Genomic DNA, 25,203 nt, shown 5'->3' with positions numbered 1-25,203 from the left:
ATTTTTACACTTTCCCATCGCATCGCATCCCATCCTTTCCAATCCCACCCAAATCTTCCCACAAACCAAACGGAGCCCAAGGAAAATAGAAAGTTGAGGGAAAGTTGTCAACTGTGAAATTCCTTCGGAACTTTCTATCAACTTTCTCTCTCTCATTTTCTATTAGTTTTGTGATTCTGATTACTGGTAGTTTGAATCTGTGAATCACCAAAATGGGGAACCATGCAAATGGTCTTGTGATTCCGGATCCATAATATCACCTTCAGTTACCAACCAAACCCGTTTTTAAACCACGATTCATGCTGCGAAAGGTGGCTTTTTTTTCCTTTGCGAGAGAGGTCCACGTTTCAATTTTCAATGTTTTTAGTAAAAATAACCTGTTGAGAGTAGAGACGTTTTTCAGCATGTCAAGAGTCGCAACTTTCCCTCGTTTTGAGTTTTATTTTCTGAAGTTTTTGGTTTGTATGTTCGTACTTCAACATTTCTAGTTTTTATGCGACGCTCAAATAAAGTAAAACAGTGACGTATGGCTTAAACACTTGAATGTGGAAATAGAATTTCCTATAAGGACCCAAACACTGAAATCAGTTCCTCTTTTTCAGAATTTTGAATATTTGACACGGAAGACCACATGTTCATACAATTGCCTGAATATCTCGTAAATACCCAACTACATAATTAGCACAGAGGGCCTCTCAGCCTTTTATTTGGGTGGTTCAAACGGGGAGGAATTTCATACAGGGTATCAATCCAGGGATAACTTGGCCAGAGTCAGCGCTAACACTTTTACCCCATTTTCAATATCTTTGATGGAGGCATATTCTTCAGGTTTATGGCTATAACCTGCAAAAGAGAGGCATATATACATGATGGTTAGTTCCAAAACTTGGCTTCATGAATAAGGCTGCATTTGAAAATTGAAATTCCTTATTTTAAGGACTTATTTCCTTTTTGCACTTAAAATGCTCTTATAAACACTAAGCTTTTTAACAGCAAAAATGAGATAAGTCCTTAAAATAAGGAATGCCAAATGCAGCCTAAATACCCTAGCTGACTATGCTTTCCCTATTATTAATTATTAATTATTTTTATATTTACATCCTTCCCACACTACTGATGGTGTTCACTGTCTAGAATGTCTGTATCCATAATGCCTGGTCATCTATGTATTTTCTAGGTACAGAGGAATATCTGCATTTATCAAAGTTTACTTGCATGAATATGGACAAGTACAAAAACAGTCCCTAGAATAGTATCGTCTTTTAAAGGGAAAATATAAGGCCTGAGCCTTGTGTTCAAAGAGGCATATTCCCCACATCCATAAAAAGGACAAAAAAATAAAAAAAGATAAGAGGCATATTCCCCACCATTTTAGGCTCCCAGTTTGGATATCAATGCCACAATTTACCTAATTGAATATGCACGAATTCAGGAAAAATAACTGGTGACTCGTTAAAAAAAAAAAGAAAAGAGATCTGTTTGAATCCATTTTGGGCAGAACCGCAGAATAATATTAATAATATGACTCCACAAGTCTCAGACCAGGCATTTTCATTAGGACAATATTAATATAAGTGCTCTTTTGTGCAGAATATATATAAGTAATTCCAATACATGAAAACCACTATTGAAATATTGCTTGAATGAAAAATAATAATCTAAAATAGAAAACAGATGCATACGCATATGAATGCCAAATATCCATTTAATCCACAACACTAGCCTGTAGCCAGATGCAGAAATCAGTTTTATTTCTCAAAAGAGAAACAAAAGAACTTTTCCAACTGACATTTTTTTCCTTCACCATGCATAATTTTATAGAAATAAATACAGTACTCCGTTTGCTGAGAATAAAATAAATATAGAAGTATAAGGGGGAGGATCAACCTTTGTAACAAGGAATAAAGATCATGCCCATTGGAGATATTCTGCAATGCATACATCATCACAAAATTAGAAGCAAAGTTGTGGTATCCAAAGCCTAAGAAAAGCAATTTCATTCTCTTGTTGAACTAAAGGTTCCAAAGAGAACTGATTTCATAATTTGATGAAAGTCTTAATGGTCTTTAGGAGGCATATAAAACCCTCCTAACATAGCTTCGGCATCTAAAAAATAAGATTTTGTTCCATTTTGGAAAAAGAACGAGGTGATGACACTAGGGGTGACTGCTTCGCTTAATGGTAAAATCTACAGTTGATAAGCATGAGAATGCAGGTTCAAATCTGAAAGCCAGATAGCATTAGTGGGGAAAAAATCTCAAGGATAGATAGCTGGGGCCGAATTTGTGAGAAAAAGGCCATAGGTAGGTCCATACCAGTCCACTCCTTCCAGGAGCACAGACAACTGGGAGAAACATTGGGTAATGTTATGAGGTGATGACATCGTAAAGGAGTTTAGCAAGCATGGTAAGATTGAAAATCAACGACTCTTTTGTCCACTTCTGTTATGTCTTACCTGGCCATGAACAATGAATCATGGTAGGCCCTGCTAATCATCAACTTATGAGTGAGGTTCAGTTCTCGAGATGAATCTTCCATTGCCTTAATTACTGACTCTGCTGACAGGGCTGGAGGATCCTGATTGACAATTTTAAATTCTGACAATTTGACCTTACGGTTCTTAGCTATTGCAATAGCAGATTGATGAATTTTCTCAATTACAATGTTCCTCCGCTTCTCATCAATATCTCGAGTATCTGCCAAGAGGAGTGAAAGATATTACCCTTTAATAATTTGGCATTTGCCACCCAATTTTTTTAGGTAAGGGATAGCACTCACTATATCTGATATATAACAAGTTTCTAATCAGCTTCAGACACACAAACAAAAAATCCATCATAAAGTAAAATCATGTAAGCAATCCCTGTCATATAACATAAACAAGCAATCATCTGATGCAAGTAACTTTTCCGGGAAAAATCCTTTCATCAAGAAGTATACCAATTTCTAGGTGTGACTTGCTTGGGATGCTATTGATTGCACCTGGATGCAGCTCCAATATACCTGACAGAATTAAGGAATACATTAATAAGAATAGAAAAAAAAATCCCTCAAACTTGTCTCAAAATAATCCACATATGGACCCTTTAGGAGTGTGTTTCAGTGTGAATACCAGTAAACACTCGTAAAGATAAACAAGCATCATTAGCAAAGAAAGCAGAGAGTAAAAATAACTGGTCAACTGAAAAAAAAAATGTAGCTCTATGTAAAATACGCCCCACAATTTGAGAACCAGGTCTAAATATGCTCCAGAGAACGGAAGGTACGCAATCTTACCAACAGTACCAACAGTGTCAATTGATCTTGATTCTAAAACATGTTTCTCAACGGATAGTGCTAACTCCGCTGCTGCTAATCCCGCATCATTTCTGCACAGGTTGATGGATAAGAAAAATTATTTTGTTAAAAAAAAAACATAAAATTAATTAAAAGTAATGATACTACCACTAGGAAGGATGAATGAGATTTTTAGCTTTAATGTCTATGGAACAAAATTCAGTAAACCAAGCAAAGTAAAGTTTAAATGTACTAAAGAAAAAAGACCTAGTTGGAATAGCACAGCAAATTACAATTACAATAATAAAGAAAGCAGTTTCTTCCTGAGTAATAAGCAACCAAGGGGATAGCTGGAATAAGGTGTCCAGAAACAAGTGATGGAACTAAGAAAAATGTTAGTATGAATCACCTATTTGGCATTAGGACTGCTCCTGCATGGCCTCCATTGCCTTCAAAATCCACCTTGATACTTGCAGGGGCAGCAATGGCTGTTACGATACCAACAGAAATACCTGGGGCAACAGATAATTCCAGTCAATGTGTTTGAAATTGTGACTTGCAGAAAGGCATTATGAACTTTAAAAGAACCCTACCTTCTTCTTCCAGAATGGGACCCTGCTCTATGTGCAACTCCACAAAAGCAGAATAACTTCCTTTCTTCAAAAAAACACTGGATAAGTCCTCTTGATCATTTGCATACCCAGCATATCTTGCCGCATCATAAAAAGATATATTTTGACCATCAAATGTCTCCTTAAGAGCCTTTGCAAGTTCCTCACTTCCGGCCAATAAGCGGCTGGACATTTAAACAAATGCAAACTATAAGATGCTAGTCTAAATAATGAACTGTGGACATAATCAGTAAATGGTAATATAAGTATTGAAAATTTTGTAGCTAAGATATCAAATCAAGATTTCCATTTGATCAGCCCCATTTCTAGTACCTTGAAGATTACTGAGAAGGTGCAGTCCAGAAGACTTAAAGTATTTGTTATAAGATTGTGGTTGGTCCTGCTCAAAATCAAATGGCATTTGTTGTTGAAGAGAGACATAATTGGATGGAGTATGAGTTTTTAGGGTTATAGATTAAGAAGGGGATAACTAGGATTTGTACAAATATTGACCTTGATAAGGCTAATGATTGTGTTGATAGGAATTTCTTGAAGTTCTTAGTCATATGGAATTTGAGGAGAGGCAGAGGAGTGGATTTTTTTCCTTGTACATCTTTGTTTTCTCTTCAGCATTGGTAAAAAATAAAATAAAATGGTCTTCTATATTCTTTCAAGCTTCCAGAGGCATTTGGAAATGGCATCCACTCTTTCCTTTGCTTTTCATTTTGGTGGTTTATATTCTTGTTAGAATGAAGGAAATTGTGAAAATTGGAGTTTATGGAAGGCTTTCAGGAAGGGTGAATGAACCCATTATTTATGGTCTTCAATATATAGATGATAGTTTTGTATTTTAAAGTATAGATTACGCAAGCCTTTAGTTTAAGAGCTAACCTTGAAACCTTTCAGATTCTTTCTGGTCTCAAGGTGAATTTAAACATCAGTGTGGTGACAGATGTAGGAGATACTAAAGTTGAGTTGCTCAAAGAATGTGAAGAGGATACGTTCTCAAGTATTAAGATATCATCGAGATAACAGAAAACAAACATCACCACTCCTTAACCCTTTCATAAATGTCATCTCCAACTACATCAAAATTACCAAAAGGAAACCTAATAAGAACCCATATATACCCCTTTCCTATCAAATTCCACAAGTCATCTCCACACAGATTCATACTTCTCAAACAAGGAGCATAAAAACTTCTTAAATCTTAGTCCTCTCCTTAGATATCTCTCCAAAAGAGATCCAATCAGCAATCCTTTCTCCTATTAAACCAATAACTCATCACTATCATCCCTTCAAAACATCCCTTTACCACCTCTTACACATCCACCTTCATAGTGGTTTTCTACTCTGCACACTTGATACACTTACAAGATGACTTTTGAACATGTGGATTTAGTGATTTTCATTCTCTCTTCTTCTAATTCCATAATCACTTTTCAACATGTAGATTTAATATATTTCATTCTCTCCTCTTAAATCTTAGTCCTCTCCTTAGATATCTCCCCAAAGGAGCTCCAATCTTAGTCCTCTCCTCTTAAATCTTAGTCCTCATTCTCATCCCTTCAAAGCATCCTTTTACCATCTCCAACACATCCACCTTCATGGTGGTTCTCTATTCTGCACACTTGATGCACTACAAGAAGACTTTTGAACATGTGGATTTAGTATTTTTCATTCTCTCCTCTTCTAACTCAATAAACACTTTCTTGGCATTTTCCTCACCTCCTAAGATGAATGACCAACCCCCAATTTCTTATCAACCTCTGTTTCTTCATCAACCACCTCGTTGATATCCATTTTCTTACCCACCCTAACAACTACACCTCACAATCCCCTGCATTTTTTTTTTCTTTGTGTGTGTGTGTTGAAAGGTATCATGAAAATTCATGGCATGTTTACTGGTTATACTAAATTTTTAGTGGGTGACGGATCTAGGGGGAGGTTATGGGAGGATAAATGATGTGAAAAAATGAGGAGCAGATCAACTAAATTTAATCCCAATGCATGGGCTCTTCTTAGATGTCTTTTGTTGGATAATGAGTTGGAAGAATGTACCAATCTTCTTCGCAGGCTGGAATTGGCTAAAATTAATCCCAGTGCAGTTGATACTAAATGATGGAAAGAGTGTATTGATGGGTGTTTTATTGTTGAGTGCTTTTATGATGCAATCATAAGAAATTGGGTGAAGAAATTTTAACTGAAAGGATTTTGGGATAATCCAGTACCCCCCCCCCCCCTCCCAATAGAAGAAACATTTGCATGGCTACTATCTTTAGACATTATTTTGACACTTGAATGACTTGATAACCTCAATTCTAGGAGTCTCCACATGACAAGTTTGTGTTTCATGAGTTGATGTGCAACAGATATGAAGATGTTTGGCACTTGTTCACAATATTTTAAAAGCACAAGGGCCTTTTGGCACCCAAGGCACAAGGCACAAGGTGGGATTTGTATTTTCTCAAAGAAGGCTTTGATTTTTTGTGAAAAAAATAAAAACAAAAACATATGTACAAATACAAACCTGAAATTTAGAAGAAATTAGATGTTACAAAAATGCCTATTGGTTCATATTTAAATACAGAAGTATAACAAACAAAACATATTCAAAATGAAAAAGTGGAAGTGAGAGTAACATATGTGGATCGGACCTAAGAGCTTGAAGCACTCAACAAGTCAAGCATGTAAAACTTTCAATCTTTATCTATATCCTAATTACATTACTTCAAGCAACTAGTGTGATGTTAAACAGCCTGCATTCCTAATGAGGCAAGCCCAAATAAGTCCATGCAAGGGGTTTGGGGTTGCAGCACCACCCTAACTTTTTGGCCAACATATATTGCAGAAACTAGGGTTTCAAGAGAGAGGAAGAAGAGAAGAAAAGAGAAGAAGAAAGGGAAGAAGAGAGTTGTCGAGAGGTGTGTGTGTGTGTGTGTATCACTGTTCACACCCTCAAAAGAATACATTATAATCTGAGAAAATAATAATTACAAGAAGGCCCCTATATGGGTGCCCAAATACTGAGAGAGTATAAGAAAGGAGAAAAAAACCAAAAACACCCCTGTCTAGCCATTCTCAACACTCTCCCTCAAGCTGAGCATATATGTCAATCATGCCTAGCTTGGCAAGGTTCTTAGCAAACTTTGGATGGTGAACACCTTTAGTGAGGCAATCAGCTAGTTGGTCTTCTGACCTTACAAAAGGAAGGCAAATCTCTCCGTTAGCAATTCTTTCTCTAATAAAGTGTCTATCCACCTCAATATGCTTTGTACGATCATGTTGGACAGGATTGTGAACAATATTTGTGGATGCTTGATTGTCACAATATAGTCTCATTGGAACATCTGCTCGAATGTCCATCTCAGTCAATAAGGTCTTCAACCAGAATAGTTCAAACACTCCATGAGCCATTGCCCTGTACTCTACCTCAGCACTAGAACGAGCAACCACAAATTGTTTCTTACTTCTCTAGGAAACCACATTGCCTCCAATTGAGGCACAATAACCAAATGTATATCTTCTATCATCAATGGACCCTACCCAATTAGCATCTGTGTAAGCCTCAATCTTTAGATGGTCGTGGTTGGAATACAACATCCCTTTCTTGGATCTTGCAACTTCAATACCAAGAAAGTATCAGAGATCACCAAGGTCCTTAATCTCAAATTCAGAAGCAAGGAATGACTTTAACTGAGAGATACCTATGATATCATCACCAGTCACAACAATGTCATCAACATATACTATCAACATTGTTACTCTACCATCAACTCTTCTAATAAATAAGGTGTGGTTAGCTTGAGATTGAGAAAAACCAATCTTTAAGATGGCATTCCTGAACCTGTCAAACCATGTTCTTGGAGATTGTTTTAGCGCATACAAAGATTTCTTCAAACAACACACTTTTCCATCACTGTTAGGAAAACTTACCCCAAGTGGTAAGTCCATATACACTTCCACTTGTAAGTCCCCATTAAGGAAGGTATTCTTTACATCCATTTGATATAAAAGCCATGAGTAATGGGCGACAAGAGACATGATCACACGAACAGAGTTCATTTTAGCAACTGGAGCAAAAGTTTCCAGATAATCAATGCCATAAGTCTGAGTGTATCCTTTGGCTACAAGTCGAGCTTTGTATCTTTCAATTGAGCCATCTGCCTTGTGCTTAACAGTATAAACCCACTTACACCTAACAGGAATCTTATCTTTGGGGCAAGGAACAACCTCCCAAGTCGGGTTCTTTATTAGGACCTCCACTTCTTGGTTCATAGCTTCCTTCCAATAGGGGCACTGCATTGCCTCTATAACACTGTGAGGGATGGAAACATAAGAGATAGCAGAAATATGGGCACAATAGGAAGGTGAAAGAGCATCATAAGACACATAGTTAGTAATAGGATACTTTCTACATGTCCTCTTCCCTTTTCTAATGTAAATAGGAAGATCAAGGTTAGAATCAATAATAGGATTGTCAGGAGGTTCAAGATTACCTGAGTCCGGGGAATCAGATTGTGAAGGGCATTCTGCTTCAAGAGCCACCCTCTTACTACACCTGATGAAAAACTGCTGCCAGGACTGAGGTCGATACAAAGGAGGAGGAAGAGAAGGAATAGATGTAGGAAGAGAGGAAGGAATAGAGGTAGGAATAGGAAGGCAGAAGGGAGTCCGATCTTCACTTGCATTCTCCCATTGAAGAGAAGGATGGGGTGACTGGAAAAAGGAAGAGGATTCCAAAAAGGTAACATCCTTAGAGACATATCTCTTGCCAGAGAGAGCATCAAAGCATCTATAGCCTTTTTGGATTGGAGAGTAACCAAGGAATACACACTTAACTGATTTAGGATCAAGCTTGCGCCGAGAAGGACTCGTATCATGAACAAAACAAACACAACCAAAGACCTTAAGGGGTAGATTAAAAGAAGGTTCATCAAGGAAGAGTAGTTGACGAGGAGAATGAAGGTTAAGGACCCTTGGTGGAAGTCTATTAATGAGATATACAGCTGTCTCAACAGCATCACCCCAGAAATGAGTTGGAACATGAGTTTGGAACAATAAGCCTCGAGCAACTTCAACCACATGCCTATTTTTTCTTTCAACCACCCCATTTTGTTGTGGAGTATGATTACATGAACTTTGGTGAATAGTGCCCCTATCTTCAAGAATCTATGCAAGTGATGTTCAAAGTATTCATTGGCATTGTCAGATATTATTATCTCAACTCTTTTCTCAAATTGTATATCGACCATATTCATGAAGTTTTGAACAATCATAGGAACTTCATCTCTACTTTTCATCAAATAAAGCCATGTATACCGACTGTAGTCATCAATGAAGAGAATGAAATATCTGTACCCCCCCATACAGGGGACAGCATATGAGCCCCAAACATCCGTATGGATCAAGTGGAAAGCAACATTACTTCTTTTACTGCTTGCAAAATATGTGTTTTTACATTGTTTGGATAAATGACAAACTTCACATTCAAAATTCAATTTGGACACAGAATCAAACAAGTTCGGAAACAAAAACTTGATAGAATTGACAGACATATGACCAAGGCGACAATGCCATAATTTCAAAAGACTCATTTTCTCATTGGAACAAGACTCAATCTGGCTTAACAATCCATGCTCTGAAGGTCCATTCAGGAGGTAGACTCCATCCACTTCATGCCCACTTCCAATCGTCTCCCTTGTGCTCAGGTCCTAGAAAACACAATGGTTGGAAAAAATTTTCATTGAGCAATTGTGGGATTTTGTTAAAGAACTAACAGACAATAAATTTTTTGTAGCTGGGGCACATGTAGAACAGAGTCAAGAAAAAGGTTATTAGTGATTCTGACTTCACCCTGACCCGAGATTAGGGTTTGAGATCCATCAGCAACAGTAATCTTGCCCTTCCTCGAGGTTAACCTATATGAGGTAAAATGTGAAGGCATACCAGTCATATGGGCACTGGCCCTAGAGTCTACAATCCATGGGCTAAAGGAGGTGGAACAAGCAAGTGCAGTACCTGTCTTGGCATATGAACTAGATAGATTAATAAGTCTAGAACCAGATGAGGAGGATGTACCACCCTTCTCTAGCTACAACAATATATTCCTAAGTTTGTCCATCACATCAGAGGAGTTAAGCACATCCAAGGGCTAAGTATCATTACCAACTGTAGCCAAGTGAGCATTGCCCTTCTTCCCGGTTTTGTACTTCTCCGGCTTTAGATGAGGATTGAGCTTCCAACACCTTTCTTTAGTGTGTCTTAGCTTCTTGCAGTACTTACAAATAACATCCTCGACTTTCTTTGCAATGCGATATTTGCTAGTATTTTGCTTGGGTCGTGATGACATAAAGGCAGAATGACCACTCATAGAGGATTGCATCATAGCGGTTCTTCAACTTTCTTCCCCTTGTACAAGAGAGTAAGCAGTAGCAAGAGAGACAACGCCTGCACTAAGAATGTGTTGCTTGGTGAAATCAAACTCTGGGTTTAAGCCTACCAAAAAAACAAAGACTCTATTCTCCTCTATGTACTTCCAATACTGCTCACCATCTTCAAGGTCCTTCCAAACTAGAGATTTCAAATGATCCATTTCTTCCCAGATAGATTGTAGAAAAGAGAAATACATAGCAATAAATCTCTCCCCTTGACACATACTACAAGCTTCCCTCCGAAGCTAATACACTCTAGCAGTATTGCTAACTTGGGAATAAGTAGCAACCACCCTATCCCAGATATCCTTGGCAGATGGAAGAAACATGTAATTTCAGGCAATATGAGGTTGCATTAAGCAAATCAGCCATGACATAACAAGGGAGTTGTCCTGTTCTCACCTTGCAAATTTCAGGTCTTCAGAACTCGGTTTCACTCCCCTTCCTGTGATGAATCCTAGTTTACCCCTCCCAGTAATGGTAAGTTTAGCAGACTGAAACCACTCTAAAAAATTAGTTCCATCCAGTTTAACAGTAGTTATCATACCACTGGAAATATCTGCAGTTCCTGGGAGAATGCCGGGAACCATCTGAAAATCCTTAGATGATTCCATATTCTAACAAGACACCTTTTCACCAACCAAAAAGGACCCCCAACACTTTAACCAAGGTTCCAGACCCAAAAACCAGATTACCACATGGTTAAGAACCAAAGGAAGCCCGAAAAAACTAGGTTGGCGACGAAATAAAAGAAGAAAAAAATCTCCCAAAAATCACACAGTGCTCAGAAAAATACAGGACCACTTCCCGTCAATCCCAAATTGAAAAACGACCTGAATGGTCTAAGTTTTACAGCAGAAAAATATCATTAAACCTATTGTACATGGCTCAACATCAGATCTGGAATTTCTACAATTTTTTCCTTAAAAAATCCACCAAAAATCATAGAAGCTTCATATGATGACAAGAGTCATACCAAAATTTTTCTAAAATCAGGGCAAATCGAACTGTGCTGGTTTCATAAACTGCCGCCAGCACCTGTACGGACTGCTAACGTCATCTAGCGGCGGTCTGACATCAGCAGTTCGCCTCTAGGTAGGAGATCAGCAGAGAACAACTCCCAGATGGTCTACCCACTCTGATACCAAGTTGTAGAAACTAGGGCTTCAAGAGAGGAAGTGTTGGAAAACGTGGGGTTATTGGTTCAGATCTGAAAATAGAATTGTATATATTCCTAGGATTGTGGAAGGATTGATTTAGAAAGTTTTTCTTTCTATTTCTTTCTTTCTATTTTTGTACTTTCTATTTTCTCTTCTTTCTATTTTTCTCTCTTTCTATTTTTCTTTCTTTCTATTTATTGCAGCAGCTTACTGTATAAATATGCCAATTGGCAATAGAATGAAACATATCAGTATTCTACCATTCCAAAACATGGTATCAGAGCTCTAGGTTTGTCAACCTTGAGATTTTTTTTCGGCCTTCATTGCCAGTTTTTTGTGTTTTTCTCTTCTGGCCTTCAGTGTTGATCTGTAACCAGAAGTGTTCCTTTATTCTCCTTTCCTGCTGGCCTTATTTTTCCTCCATTAACAATGTCTGATATGACTGCAACAAGTGCTCCTGTCCAAACCGATGAAGGAGCAATAAATTCTCATCCTCACACTGGTAATTTGCAGAATATTTAGGCAACATATAGACTGAATGGCCAGAATTACTTGAAGTGGTCACAACTAGTGCGTACCTATTTGAAGGGAAAAGGAAAAATTAGTCACCTCCTTGGAACAGGACCAAGGTTGGGCGAGCCAAATTTTGATGCTTGGGACGAAGAGGACTCCATGATTATGTCATGGTTGTGGAGTTCAATGACACCCGAGATCAGTGATACTTGTATGTTTCTTCCCTCTGCAAAGGCTATTTGGGATGCTGTCCGACAAACCTATTCCAAAGCCCATGACGCTGCTCGTGTCTATGAGGTCAAAGTGAAGACTGTGGCGGCCAAACAAGAGAGCAGGAGTGTTACAGAGTATGCAAATCTGCTGCAAAATTTAAGGCATGAGCTTGATCATTATCGGGTTCTTGAGACAAAGTGCGCAGATGATGCTGTGATCTTGAAGAATTTTATTGAAAGAGATAGGGTGTATGATTTTTTGGTCGGACTGAATGCTGAATTTGATTAGGTCCGAATACAAATTCTTGGCAAAGAAGAAGTGCCTCCATTGAATGAAATCATAGCCCTTGTCAGAGCTGAGGAAAGCCGCCGTGGAATCATGCTTGAGCCTAAAGATCCCGAAGGCTCAGCCATGGTGGCAAGGGGAGGAAGTTACAGTGGTTCAAAGGGTGAGAACAATCACAACTTGGCTCGTGACACAACCACCCACGACTCTAACGATAACCTCTGGTGCACCTATTGCAAGAAGCCCAGACACACAAAAGATCGGTGTTGGAAACTTCATGGGAAACCTCCCACATCCAGCAGGGAATGGGGAAATCGAGGAGTTTCAAAAGGAGTTCAACAGGCCCATAATGTCTCCACAACCCCGCAACAAGAACACTCAAGTCAGGGACCATTTAATGATGAAGAAATTGAAAGGCTAAGGTGCTTCCTGAAATCCTTGAAACCAGGAAGTGGTTCTACCTCTCTTGCTCTCTCAGGTGAATCTTTATCTCTAGGATTACATGCCTCGACTAGTGTTTTTCCATGGATTCTTGATTCTGGAGCTACTGACCACATGACACCCTCTTCACTACATTTTCTCATCTATACACCCTGTCCTAGTAATAGAAAAATTTCTGTTGCTGATGGTTCTTTCACCACAGTGGCAGGGATTGGGAATATTCAAATTACTCCATCCCTATTACTTAAAAATATGCTTCATGTTCCTAAGTTATCCACTAGCCTTATCTCTATACATAAGCTCACCCAGGATGTGAACTGCAATGTTGTGTTCTTCCCTTCTTACTATGTATTTCAGGACCAGGTTTCGGGGAAGAAGATTGGACTTGCTAAGGAAAGAGATGGACTCTACTACCTTGAAGCAACTAGCAAATCATCTCACACTGTTATGCATGTCACACACGAGTCATTCTTATCTACCTCCAATAAAGATTTAATTTGGCGTCATCATTTCCGTTTTGGTCATCCTTCATTTCCTATTTTAAAAACAATGTTTCCTTCCTTGTTTAAAGGAATTGATGTTGAAACCTTTCATTGTGATGTTTGTGAACTTGCTAAGCACAAAAGGGTTTCTTTCCCAATCAGCAATAAAAAATCTTCAACTCCTTTTTATTTCATTCATTCGGATATATGGGGCCCTTCTCAAATTTCCAACATTACTGGTTCCAGATGGTTCGTCACCTTTATTAATGATTGCAGTAGGGTCACATGGATTTTTCTTCTTAAGTCTAAATCTGATGTGGGTACGATTCTTCTCAACTTTCATAACATGGTCCAAACTCAGTTTGGTGTGAGAATTAAAAAGTTTCGATCTGATAATGCTACAGATTATTTTAACCAGAATTTGTCCCCATTTTTTCAGAAAGAAGGCATTGTGCATGAATCCTCCTGTGTTAACACTCCCCAACAGAATGGGGTAGCTGAGAGAAAAAATGGCCATCTTTTGCAAACCACCCGAGCTTTTCTCTTTCAAGATCAAGTGCCAAAACAATATTGGGGGGAAGCTGTCCTTACTGCTGCCTACACCATAAATAGACTACCATCTAAAGTTCTTGACAACCGAAGCCCAATACAAGTCCTTTCTCAATTTTACCCTGATATTCGAGCCTCAAATAATCTCACACCAAGAATTTTTGGCTACAGTGCCTTTGTTCATGTCCATAATAAGGGAAAATTAGACCCACGAGCAATCAAGTGTGTCTTCTTGGGATATTCCCCAACTCAGAAAGGTTATAAATGTTATCATCCAGCCACCAGAAAATTCTACACCTCCATCGATGTCACATTTGAGGAAGGAAAATCTTTTTTCACTCAACCTTATCTTTAGGGGGATCCCTCATTAATGGAAGATAAGGCCTCAGATCTACTCTCCCTAGATGTATTACCCTCCTCACAGACATTCAATCGTCAAGAATCACATCCCTCTGAGTCACATTCCTCTGAGCCCCACATTCCCGAGTCTCAACAAGAGTCAAACAACCCGACCATTGAACCAAATTCGAACACTGTTAACCCCACGAATGATGTGCATGATAATGTGAGATATATGCAGGTTTACTCTATGAGGAAAAATCCAGATCCTCAACCTGTGCAAGTCCAAGATTCAACTCCTAATCCTAGAACTGAGGGATGCTCAGAACCTGAACCTACACCTTCACAGTCTGAGTATGAGTATGACCTACCTATTGCACTGAGAAAAGAAACTAGAGAATGTACCAAACGCCCATTGTACCCTTTAGCCAAATATGTATCATTCCAAAGATTCTCTAAATCCCATAAAAGTTTTCTAGCCAGCCTTAACACCATTCCAATTCCTAATACTCTAGCCAAGGCACTTTCTAATAAGGAGTGGAGAAAAGCCATGAGAGTGGAAATGGAGGCATTAGAAAAAAACAACACATGGGAAGTTGTGGATCTGCCAAGAAACAAGAAGACGGTAGGTTGTAAATGGGTGTTCACAATTAAGTACAAATCTGATGGGTCATTAGAAAGGTACAAAGCACGCCTGGTAGCCAAAGGATATACACAGACTTATGGGGTAGATTATCAGAAGACTTTTGCCCCAGTAGCTAAAATGAATACAATAAGGGTGTTACTGTCGTTGGCTGCTAACTATAATTGGGATTTGCAACGGTTTGATGTAAAAAATGTGTTTCTCCATGGTGATCTAGAAGAGGAGATATACATGGACATTCCACCGGGTTTTGGAGAAGGCATTAAAGGGAACAAAGTTTGTCGGTTGAAGAAAGCACTATACAGTCTCAAACAATCTCCGAGAGCATGGTTTGGAAGGTTTACGAAGGTAATGCTGAGTACAGGTTACAAGCAAAGTCAAGGTGACCACACTTTGTTTATCAAACACACAGCCTCAGGGAGAGTTACTGCACTATTAGTCTATGTGGATGATATAATCGTTACTGGGAATGATAAAAAGGAGAAGGAAGCATTGAAAAACTGCCTTGCCAAAGAATTTGAGATAAAAGACTTGGGGAGACTAAAGTATTTTCTCGGAATTGAAGTTGCACATTCTAAACAAGGCATCTTTATCTCTCAACAAAAGTATGTTGTTGATCTTTTGAGAGAAACAGGAAATATGGCATGTAAACCAGCTTCCACGCCTATAGATCCCAATCATAAATTTGGAAAAGCCAACGAGAATGCAAGTGTAGACAAGGAGATGTTCCAAAGACTAGTTGGAAAACTCATTTATCTTGCACATACACGACCGGATATTGCATATGCTGCAAGTGTAATAAGTCAGTTTATGCATAATCCTAAAGAAGTTCATTTGCAGGCTGCTCATCGAATTCTGCACTATTTGAAAGCCAATCCAGGAAAAGGAATTTTATTCAGAAGAAATGGAGGACTGGATCTTGAAGCATATACAGATGCCAATTATGCAAGATCTCCAGTAGATAGACGGTCCACCTCTGGTTACTGTACCTTCTTAGGAGGAAACTTAGTCACTTGAAGGAGTAAGAAGCAAAATGTAGTGACTCGGTCAAGTGCAGAGGCAGAATTCAGGGCTATGGCACAAGGAGTGTGTGAATTACTCTGGTTGAAGATAATTTTAGAAGACCTGAAGATTCCACGAGAAGAGCCTATGAAACTATATTGTGACAACAAGTCAGCCATCAATATTGCTCACAATCCTATTCAACATGACAGGACGAAGCACATCGAAATTGACCGACACTTTATAAAAGAGAAACTGGACAGCAAGTTGATTTGCACTCCCTATGTGTCTACAAAAAGACAATTGGCCGATGTACTTACTAAAGGGCTCAATAGTACAGACTTTCGGAGAATTATAGCCAAGCTGGGAATGGAGGATCTCTATTCACCAGCTTGAGGGGGAGTGTTGGAAAACGTAGGGTTACTGGTTCAGATCTGAAAATAGAATTGTATATATTCCTAGGATTGTGGAAGGATTGATTTAGAAAGTTTTTCTTTCTATTTCTTTCTTTCTATTTTTGTACTTTCTATTTTCTCTTCTTTCTATTTTTCTTTCTTTCTATTTATTGCAGCAGCTTACTGTATAAATATGCCAATTGGCAATAGAATGAAACATATCAGTATTCTACCATTCCAAAACAGGAAGAAGAGAAGAGAAGAGAAGAAGAAGAAGAAAGGGAAGAAGAGAGTTGTCGAGAGGGGTGTGTGTGTGTGTATCACTGTTTACACCCTCAAAAGAATACATTATAATCTGAGAAAATAATAATTACAAGAAGGCCCCTATATGGGTGCCAAATACTGAGAGAGTATAAGAAAGGAGAAAAATACCAAAAACACCCCTGTCTATCCATTCTTAACAAAGAGGTTGGCTCTATGGTTTTAGTTATAACTTATTCTACTTTAGGATCATGGATCAGATATTAGTTGTGCTTTTGTTGCATTTGAGTGGAAATTTCACTATTCCTATTTGCAAGAACAAAGGCTTCGGTTATTTAAAAGGTCTTTATTTTTGTTAATAAAAATTAATAGACTGTTACTAGTGTACAAGCAGCAATAAAGGTAATATATAAGTTGATAAACCATTGCAGAGGTGCAAAACACATAATAATCTACAAAAGATAACCAAAAAAAGGTGTGCACCTGGGCTGAGGTGGAAGGTGCACTGGGCATACACCTTTTGAAAGGGGTTACACCTGGATTCAGGCAAGATGCATACCTTAAAATGCACCTCAGAGGCACACCTTCTAAAATAGTGTTTGCTCATTAATTGGTGTGTGGTGGGGTTTACTTTGAATTATTTTGTTACATTGTATCATCAGTCAACATTCAGTCATAATCAGTCACACAAGATATTTTCTTCATGGCCTTCTTTTGTTGGTAGTAAGAAAGCAAAAATAGCTTGAGCATGTAGTCCTTTGCAGTATGTAGGGGCATTATGAATAGAGGAACAAACATATATTTGAAGAAAATAAAATATCAAATTGAAGAATAGGCTGATATTTGTTTGTTAATGGTGGATCAGTTGTTGGTTCATCCCCAATTTGAATGTGTCAATAAAGGGGTACTAGGGTTTATTGTTGGTTAATTTTGTATATTACTGGGGACAATACGTAAAGGAAGATTCACTTGTTTATTTTATGTATTTTATGAGGGTGAAACCTCTTCACCTGTTTCTAACTCCTTTTTTCTTTTACTGAAATTTTACTTTACAATCAAAATATACAAAATCAAGAAAAAATAGACAAAACCTCAACATTAAACAAATAAAAAAAGGCAAATCATGAGAAGATCTTGGCCCTGACCTTCCCAAACAGCTGATCCCAAAACGCGTAGGCTCCTCTGATGTGAACAAAATCACCTCCAATGATTTTTTAGGCTTGAATCCAGACCTGTGAAATTCTTATTCACTCGATTAAAATTAGCTGTATGGAATTAAGTGCTTTAGAAGAGGCTATACCAAAGGAGAAACTGCATATACTTTCAGCATCATGATGCTTTCAATTACAACAAATGCTCCAAACAAAATTCTTAATTGGCATAAAACAGAGAAAATGAAGAAGGCAAAGCTACTAATCTCAAGAATAGTTTACAACAAATAACCCTGGTCCAGGTTGACCCCAAGTAACCTGCTCCCTATTAACCCCTGACTTGGAAACAGAATCAGCCATAGTATTTGCATACCTAGGAAGCTGCCACAACATTTTTGTTAATTTTTAACCAAGGACAACAAGAACAAAGTTCCATGTAAATATGGAACTTAACTGTTCTTCTGGGATTTGGGCTATAATAGGGCAATATCTAGGAGCCTGCCTAGGCAGAAAAGTTCTAAACTAGTCTGCTAAGCTTTTCTGCCTTGAGAGACTTGCTTCCTCATCATAGAACCAAGCCAATATTGGGCAGTACTGTGATTTTTTTGAGATCTGCCTCAATTGACCTACTTTTCTCATTTTCTGTGTTTTTTTTTTTTATTTTTCTTCAGATTTGGTTCATGGTGGAAGGTGACCCAGCTTATGCCCAACCTAATTATGACAGTAAAAGGGATTAAGGCACAACAAACAGCATCTGACATGCAGTTGATGTCTCTGGAAAAAAATGTCTAATATTACATGTCTCCACAATTTTGAGATATGTCTATTAAAAGATATGGAAGAACAATGCTAAATAGTCCAAAAACCTTTTTTTTTTTGCTAAAATTCTTATAAAATATCCATATTTTAGGAATTTAACAGTACCAAGAAGATTTAGCCATAGGCACAAATATTATTCTCCCTTGAGTTAACACTACCTTCATATTACCCCATAAAACCTCTTTGTTGTACTTAGGAGACATACACACCTTCTTAGCACATTAATTGCCTCAATTGCACCCAAAACACCAACAACTCCATCATACTTTCCAGAGTATGGAATAGCATCGATGTGAGAACCTGTTGCTACTGCTGGAAGCTCTGGTTCATAGCCTTCCCTGCATTAGAGTAGAAAAGAAAACAAGGGGATACACAGGGCATTCAGACAATATGAAAGTAACACAGAAATAATCCGACTCAAGAAATAGCATGGGTAATGCTAGAAAATTATTCCAGGACCTAAATAGCTGACTAGAACAAGGAGATTCATTTGTAACTAAAAAATGTGAGAAAATATAAACTGAATCTTAGAATAACCAACAGAAGGAACTCAAATTCAGGAGCTATGAAAAGCTACATAAAACATGAATGTCTAACACAAAGAAAAGGTACAGTTTAACTAAATGATCACTTGTAGGTTGTTAAGTCCTTAATTTTGCTGGACTGGGAGCAGGTTATTAAGGTGCTCCCAATCACATCTTAAAAAAAGGAAAAGGGGCTTTCTTCCCAGCTTGATCTTTTAAGCTCAGTCAGTCCTATGGGTGGGCTGAAATAATTTAAAAAAAAAGGGGGCATGCAGTCCATTTTAGTGAACAGCAGGCCCTAAATTAATTGGGCCTTATTTATAATGCAGTAAGCATTTAATGGGCCTGCAGTAAAGCCCATTTAATGGGACAGTAGGCCCTAAAAGAATTATATTTTATACTAATTAATAATCTACTGAGGTGTCCTACCTATTTATAAAGGGGATGCTGCTTGTCTTATCCTAACAAGAGGGCTATTTTCCCTCCTTTAGCCACTTAAAGTGGGGTGGTGACACATGTCACCCTCAGAAAGGAAGGCTCTTTTCCCTTTTTCCCTCCTCTAGCCACTTTAAGTGGGGTGACACATGTCACCCTAGGAAGAGGGAGTTATTTTCCCTCCTTTAACCACTTTAAATGGCGTGACACATGTCACCATAGGAAGGAAGAGTTTTCTTTTCCCTCCTCTAACCACTTTAAGTGGGGTGACATGTGTCATCCTAAGAAGAGGGAGTTATTTTCCCTCTAACCACTTTAAATGGGGTGAAACATGTCACCCTGGGAAGGAAGAGTTTTCTTTTCCCTCCTTAACCCATTTTAAGTGGGGTGACGCTTGGCACCGCAAGAAAAGAGGGGTGGGAAGTTCCTAACCACCTCCTTCCTCTATATAAACCCTTCTCCTTAACTCCTTGTAGGAGAGAGGGCTAATGCCATTTTATTAGCTAATGCTACTCTATCAACAGAATTTCTAGCTACAAGAGACAAACAAGAGGAGAAAGAGGAAAAGATTGTGGTGTAAAGAAAAGGAAGAAAAAGAGAAAGAGGAAGGTAGGGATTGAAGTATTCCTCCACCTCTTCATTATGATACTCCCACAACTTCGTTTATGAGAACTATGTCTTTCCTTCTACTTTCACCCTTTTTTTTCTATATTGTTATTTTTTCTCTCTCCTTGTCTCACATTTAATCATATGTGAGGGAGACAACCATCTATAGCCTTGTTTGATGAAACTTGGCTGATTATAGTTCATCACACCATATTAACCTATAAAATCATTACTTTATGTGAGGGATCTACAACCTTGTTAATGAAACTTGGCTAATAATGGTTCCTTACACCATATTAACCTATAAAATCAAGGGAGAAAACCATCTATAGCCTAGTACTTAAAAACTTGGCTGATTATGGTTCCTCACACCATGATAATGTACATAACCATTAATTTAAAGGCCATCTACAATCTTATCTATGAAGTATGGCTACTTATGATCCCTATTTGCTCATTATGCATTAAAAAAATTATTTATTTATATATGCTGGTTTTCTCTCAAATAAAGAGGGAATATATACAAGAATTTTTAAAGGAAAAATCCATAGGAAAATTCTACTTGGTTTAGTTTATCCATTTGTACTTCTAAATAAGAGAACATCTATGTGTTTTCCTGAATGGGACTTACCCAAATATCAAAAAGCCTAGTTACTAGTCTAATTGGGTGAATTATGTTATGTGTGAAATTATACTAAACATTTTCCACTAACACAGGTGTAATATCTGGTTTCAAGGTACAAGCAAAATGAGTTTTACCACTAACTGAAAATGAAATTTCTGGGAAAAAAAATCCTCTCAGTAATACCAAAATCTCAGGAGTTTAAACCTAAAATCGAAGAGCTTGCTGAAGGCAACTTAACAAATTAAAATGTTGAATCAAGGTACCTGTGCAGGTATAGTAAGCTTTGAAGAGAGATCAACTCTATCTAATGCAGCTCACACATGGCCATGATGTCATGCATTGCAGTGAACATAAAAACTAAAGATCTTTTTGTTGAATATCTTTTCTTCTTCTTTTTTATTGGAATCTTGTTGTTGAATATCAGCAATTTAATTTCATGTGCTCTTTGCTTGTACATCCTTTTGTTTCATTTGAAAGTGGGCAGGTGGCAGTGGCACCTCATCACCTTTTTCTTGTATCTTCACTCCTCGTTAATAATAAATTCCTTTTTTACCTTCTGGCAAAAAAAAAACCCATCTTTGGAAAACACAACATTCTAATGGATTTGAAACACTAATATGAACTCCACTTTTTTCTTTTTAATTTGGAACTAGGGAAGTAGATTTTTTCCTATAAGAAAGCAAATCAAAGATAGAGAAAGTCAAAATGAGGATACCTTCATGAGCTTATCTATTTCTAAAACCAAAGAAAACTCCAAAACCATGTTGGCACAAGCAGTCAAATATTACATGACAAAAGATATATACCAAGCACTCACCATCTACCAAATATGTTACCAACTGCATCCTCTCTAACAGAAAGACCAGAGAATCCCATTAGATTCTTAATATACCTGCAATTACAACCCAGCGAATACATTTTAGTGAACTCAGAAGCTGACTGCCCTTAAAACAAGACATATACATGTATGCAGATATAAACACAAGATATGTACATTATGGAATCTGTGACTACTTTAAACATAATAGAGTCCAGAATTTCATTTACTTAAATTTTTTTTGAACTCCAGAATTTTCATTTACTTAAACATTGGACAGTAAGAGTCGCAAAATAGGAAAATGACCATCCATTCAAAATTGTTATTCAATAGGCCTATTTGGGTTTCTTCCATTTTGTTCATTTGTTGATTGTACAGGAAAGTGAAATACTATTGTGGTTCTGCACTGTCAACAGGGAAAAAAAAAAAAAAAGATCACATCCCCAGAGGCATCACCTTCTCTACAAACCCATCCTACTTCCCACTCATTGGGTAACTTTGTATAATTTTTTTTCCATCCATGCCCTCTTCCTCTTCCTCTTATATTCAATGATCCTACTCATTCCGTTAAGGACAAACTACTGAGGAACAGTTAGGTTTAGACTAAAAAGAAGTGAAAGGATATATTCCTTCAAAAGGAAATTGACTCATATCAACCGTCAGCTTGTTTAAGTATTTATTTCCCATTTAATCAACTACACGTAATTTACTTACCTTAAGAAAAGATAGCATGTATTAGTTCATATATTAATAGCTTTAGTCCTTATTAACCTCTATCTCCTTTTGGAGAAGACTTCAATTGATCAGCTTCCTCTTTATCAGTTACTACGGAAGATGCAAATCTCAGGATCATTCAAAAGTGAAAGAAGTCAAGATTTAAGAGCTGATTGCCTTGGAGAGAAAATCTAGGATTTGATCAACTAACCAAAGAGACAAAAACAGGATGCAGACATTGTTGCCTAGGGTTTTAAGATTTTTTTTTATTTTTTTGAAGATCAATAAAGAAAAAAAAAATTCCTGAATGCGGCTGCAAATCCTTCATAATTTAAACATGAGGAATGCAGCTCTTCAAGGATTTCTTAAGGTAACTTTTAACTTTAGCACATGGAGAAACTGATTTATGGCTTGAAATTGACCCATTGAGCTTAATTTGATTTGTTCCATACACATTGGATTTGAGAGTAATACATCAGAATTTAAAGGCAAGTGTCAATAGTTGCTTGGATGTGTGTCTCAGGTTCAGGTCAAACGTCCAATACTTGCATGTTTATAGAGAAGCTAACTCTGCTGCGGATTGGCTGGAGAATGCTGGGCACAAGGATCCAAATCTTGCTGATATTTGATCTAACTGGAATTTTTCTTATATCTGTGGTGTAATTTGTGGTGTCAGACTACCCAAAGGCTTAGCCCCTCCTAGTTCTTCTTTCTTCTTAGCCAAAAAAAAAATACTACTACATCAGATGACTCAGATTTCATATTTCATTGAATATGATCAACTCTCCACCACTACCTCTATGAGGTTAAGAGTTAAAACATCCTTTAAGCAACAGTTTCAGCATCAAAGAACTTAGCCTTCTAAAGTACTTCTTTGTGATTGTAGCTACAGGTCAAAGAGGAGAAATATTTATTTCTCAATGAAAGTCTATTCTAGGTATTTTAAGTAATGTTACACAGAGCTGAACTTGAAGAGTCATCAATAGAGAATAATCAGTGTCTATGCAATCAGAAGTCCATTATTCTTAGTCATCCAGACATAGAGATTGGTTTTAAAACTCATATGATTGATTATCAGTCATCTGGAATCTGGACATAGCATATGCTATCAATAGGACAAATCAATCTATGTAAGCTCCATGATCTTGCAATCCTGATAAAGTATATAATGTCCTGTGCCATTTAAAGTCAGCTTTAGATAAAGTTCTATTGTACTGTAGAGTGTAGACATGATCATTTGGGTATTGTAGGGAATTCTCGTGCCAACAGGCCAAATCTTCAAATAAAATCTATAAGTGGATTTTTCACTACTTTGCTGGATTCTAGTGATGAACCTTTTGAATTCCATTTTTCTTTCACTTAATACTTGCACAACTAAAAGGAATATCTAGAGATTTTAGTATATACTAAAAAAAGGTGCCCATGGAGGCATGACAAGTGGCAACAGGATTTTTCGATGTATGAGAAAGTATGAAAAAAAAGACAAATATGGGATCAGCTACACGAATCTTGTTTTGCCATTTTGTTGGGTTCAGTGCCATGAAAAGGCAAAACAGGATCCATGAGAATTTGGCAAAAGTTTTAGTGCCAGCTGCCAACCTGATGTAACCCTCCTCCTTTATCCAGGCTTGGGAGTTGGGACCGAAGTTTAAGACAAGCTCACAAAGTACAAATCGCTACTGTTAACCTTATTATCTTTTACTGCAATTTCACAGGTTGTAATGAAGTCAGATAAGCTTAAATCTTTAACTATCACATGCAAGCATGAATACGAATGTTACATATAAAATATATGGATATATGATAAAATCAATGACTGGTGATATCTTTTGCACTGCTTTATTTCCCAAGTTAAATTACCAAGGCCCCAAGGCCCGGCTAGATCGACAGAATCACCAAAATAGATAATGCCAGTAGTACCTACGAGCATGAACATCCTTCTCACTGTATAGGATCCTGGTTACTGACGGAGCAGGCGTATCAGAGAAAGTTGACAGTTCGTCAATCTACCAAACAAAAATAATTAAACCTGCGTCATATACTCCATTGCAATAAATTCAAATAAAGGATAAGCAATGAAATGAAACACCCACTTCACGAAATCTTCGAGGCATCACCCCAATTGCCCAAAACCCCGGAAAAAAAAAACCCAATCAAACAGTATTATCTGCAAAACATTAATGATTATAACTTTTCTTTTGCAAAATACCCATCTTAAAATGGAAATCAATATCATAAACCAACTTCATATAAGCTATCGTAATTACTAGAAAGGCAAAAAGGATGCAACTATATCCTCAATTCAGAAACAGTAGGAACTTCAAACCGCTCACAAAATTAAAACGTAATAAACCCTCAGAGAAGTGTAAAAAACAATATATAATAAAAACAAAAAAAAAAACTCTGAACTTGAAATAGAAACAAAATATAACGAAGAAACGAATAAGCAAACCATTACCTGTCGCTGTAAGCTTTCCTTGTCAACTGACATTGAAGATAAAGAGTTCGAAGTGCATGACTGGGATTCATGGCTCCCATATCCTGAGAATCCTTCCATAATTTTCGTTGTTGGGTCTTCATCACTGTGAACTACGACCGAAGAGAAGACGGAGGAGACGATGAGCAGAAGGCGAAGAACGTTGGGGAATCTCATACTCCGAGCCACCTGTTCCAATTTGGATGCTTCTGTCTGTTCTATTCAGCTTTTAAGTAATCTGAGGAGCACTAGGGGCGCCAATAATTAACAATCTCTATAATTACTAATCTACCCCTACATTAGTGGTTAACACGTGGTCTCCTTTTTGGGCCATCACTTAGCAGAATGATCACATCCGTTGGATTTGATTAAATTAGGTAGATTTATCAGACGGTTGCGATCTGATACGACTCGAGTTCTGGACCATTAGAT

General features: G+C 37.6%; 1 protein-coding gene across 2 annotated transcripts; it reads right to left on the bottom strand.

The window, feature by feature from the left end:
- Positions 1 to 564: 564 nt before the first annotated feature.
- On the bottom strand, positions 565 to 24,988 carry UAH (ureidoglycolate amidohydrolase). Of its 2 annotated transcripts, XM_010279805.3 has the most exons (12): positions 24,754 to 24,958; positions 24,216 to 24,301; positions 21,582 to 21,656; positions 18,784 to 18,912; positions 17,750 to 17,836; positions 3,870 to 4,072; positions 3,686 to 3,788; positions 3,277 to 3,368; positions 2,941 to 3,003; positions 2,456 to 2,696; positions 1,888 to 1,928; positions 565 to 843 (listed from the first exon to the last, which is right to left on the bottom strand). In XM_010279805.3, exons 1-12 carry the CDS (start codon positions 24,946 to 24,948, stop codon positions 746 to 748), a joined length of 1,413 nt encoding a protein of 470 aa, XP_010278107.1. In that variant the 5' UTR covers positions 24,949 to 24,958; the 3' UTR covers positions 565 to 745. The 2 variants fall into 2 exon arrangements, with proteins under 2 accessions (XP_010278107.1, XP_088751181.1); XM_088895055.1 differs by lacking the exon at positions 24,216 to 24,301 and having other exon boundaries at positions 24,754 to 24,988.
- Between the last annotated feature and the right edge of the window lie 215 nt (positions 24,989 to 25,203).

This window comes from Nelumbo nucifera, chromosome 1 (assembly GCF_055504915.1).
Source record: "Nelumbo nucifera cultivar China Antique chromosome 1, China Antique-T2T, whole genome shotgun sequence".
Taxonomy (NCBI): Eukaryota; Viridiplantae; Streptophyta; class Magnoliopsida; order Proteales; family Nelumbonaceae; genus Nelumbo; species Nelumbo nucifera.
Note: the sequence above shows the minus strand (reverse complement) of the source record. Positions and strands in the feature narration are given on the sequence as shown.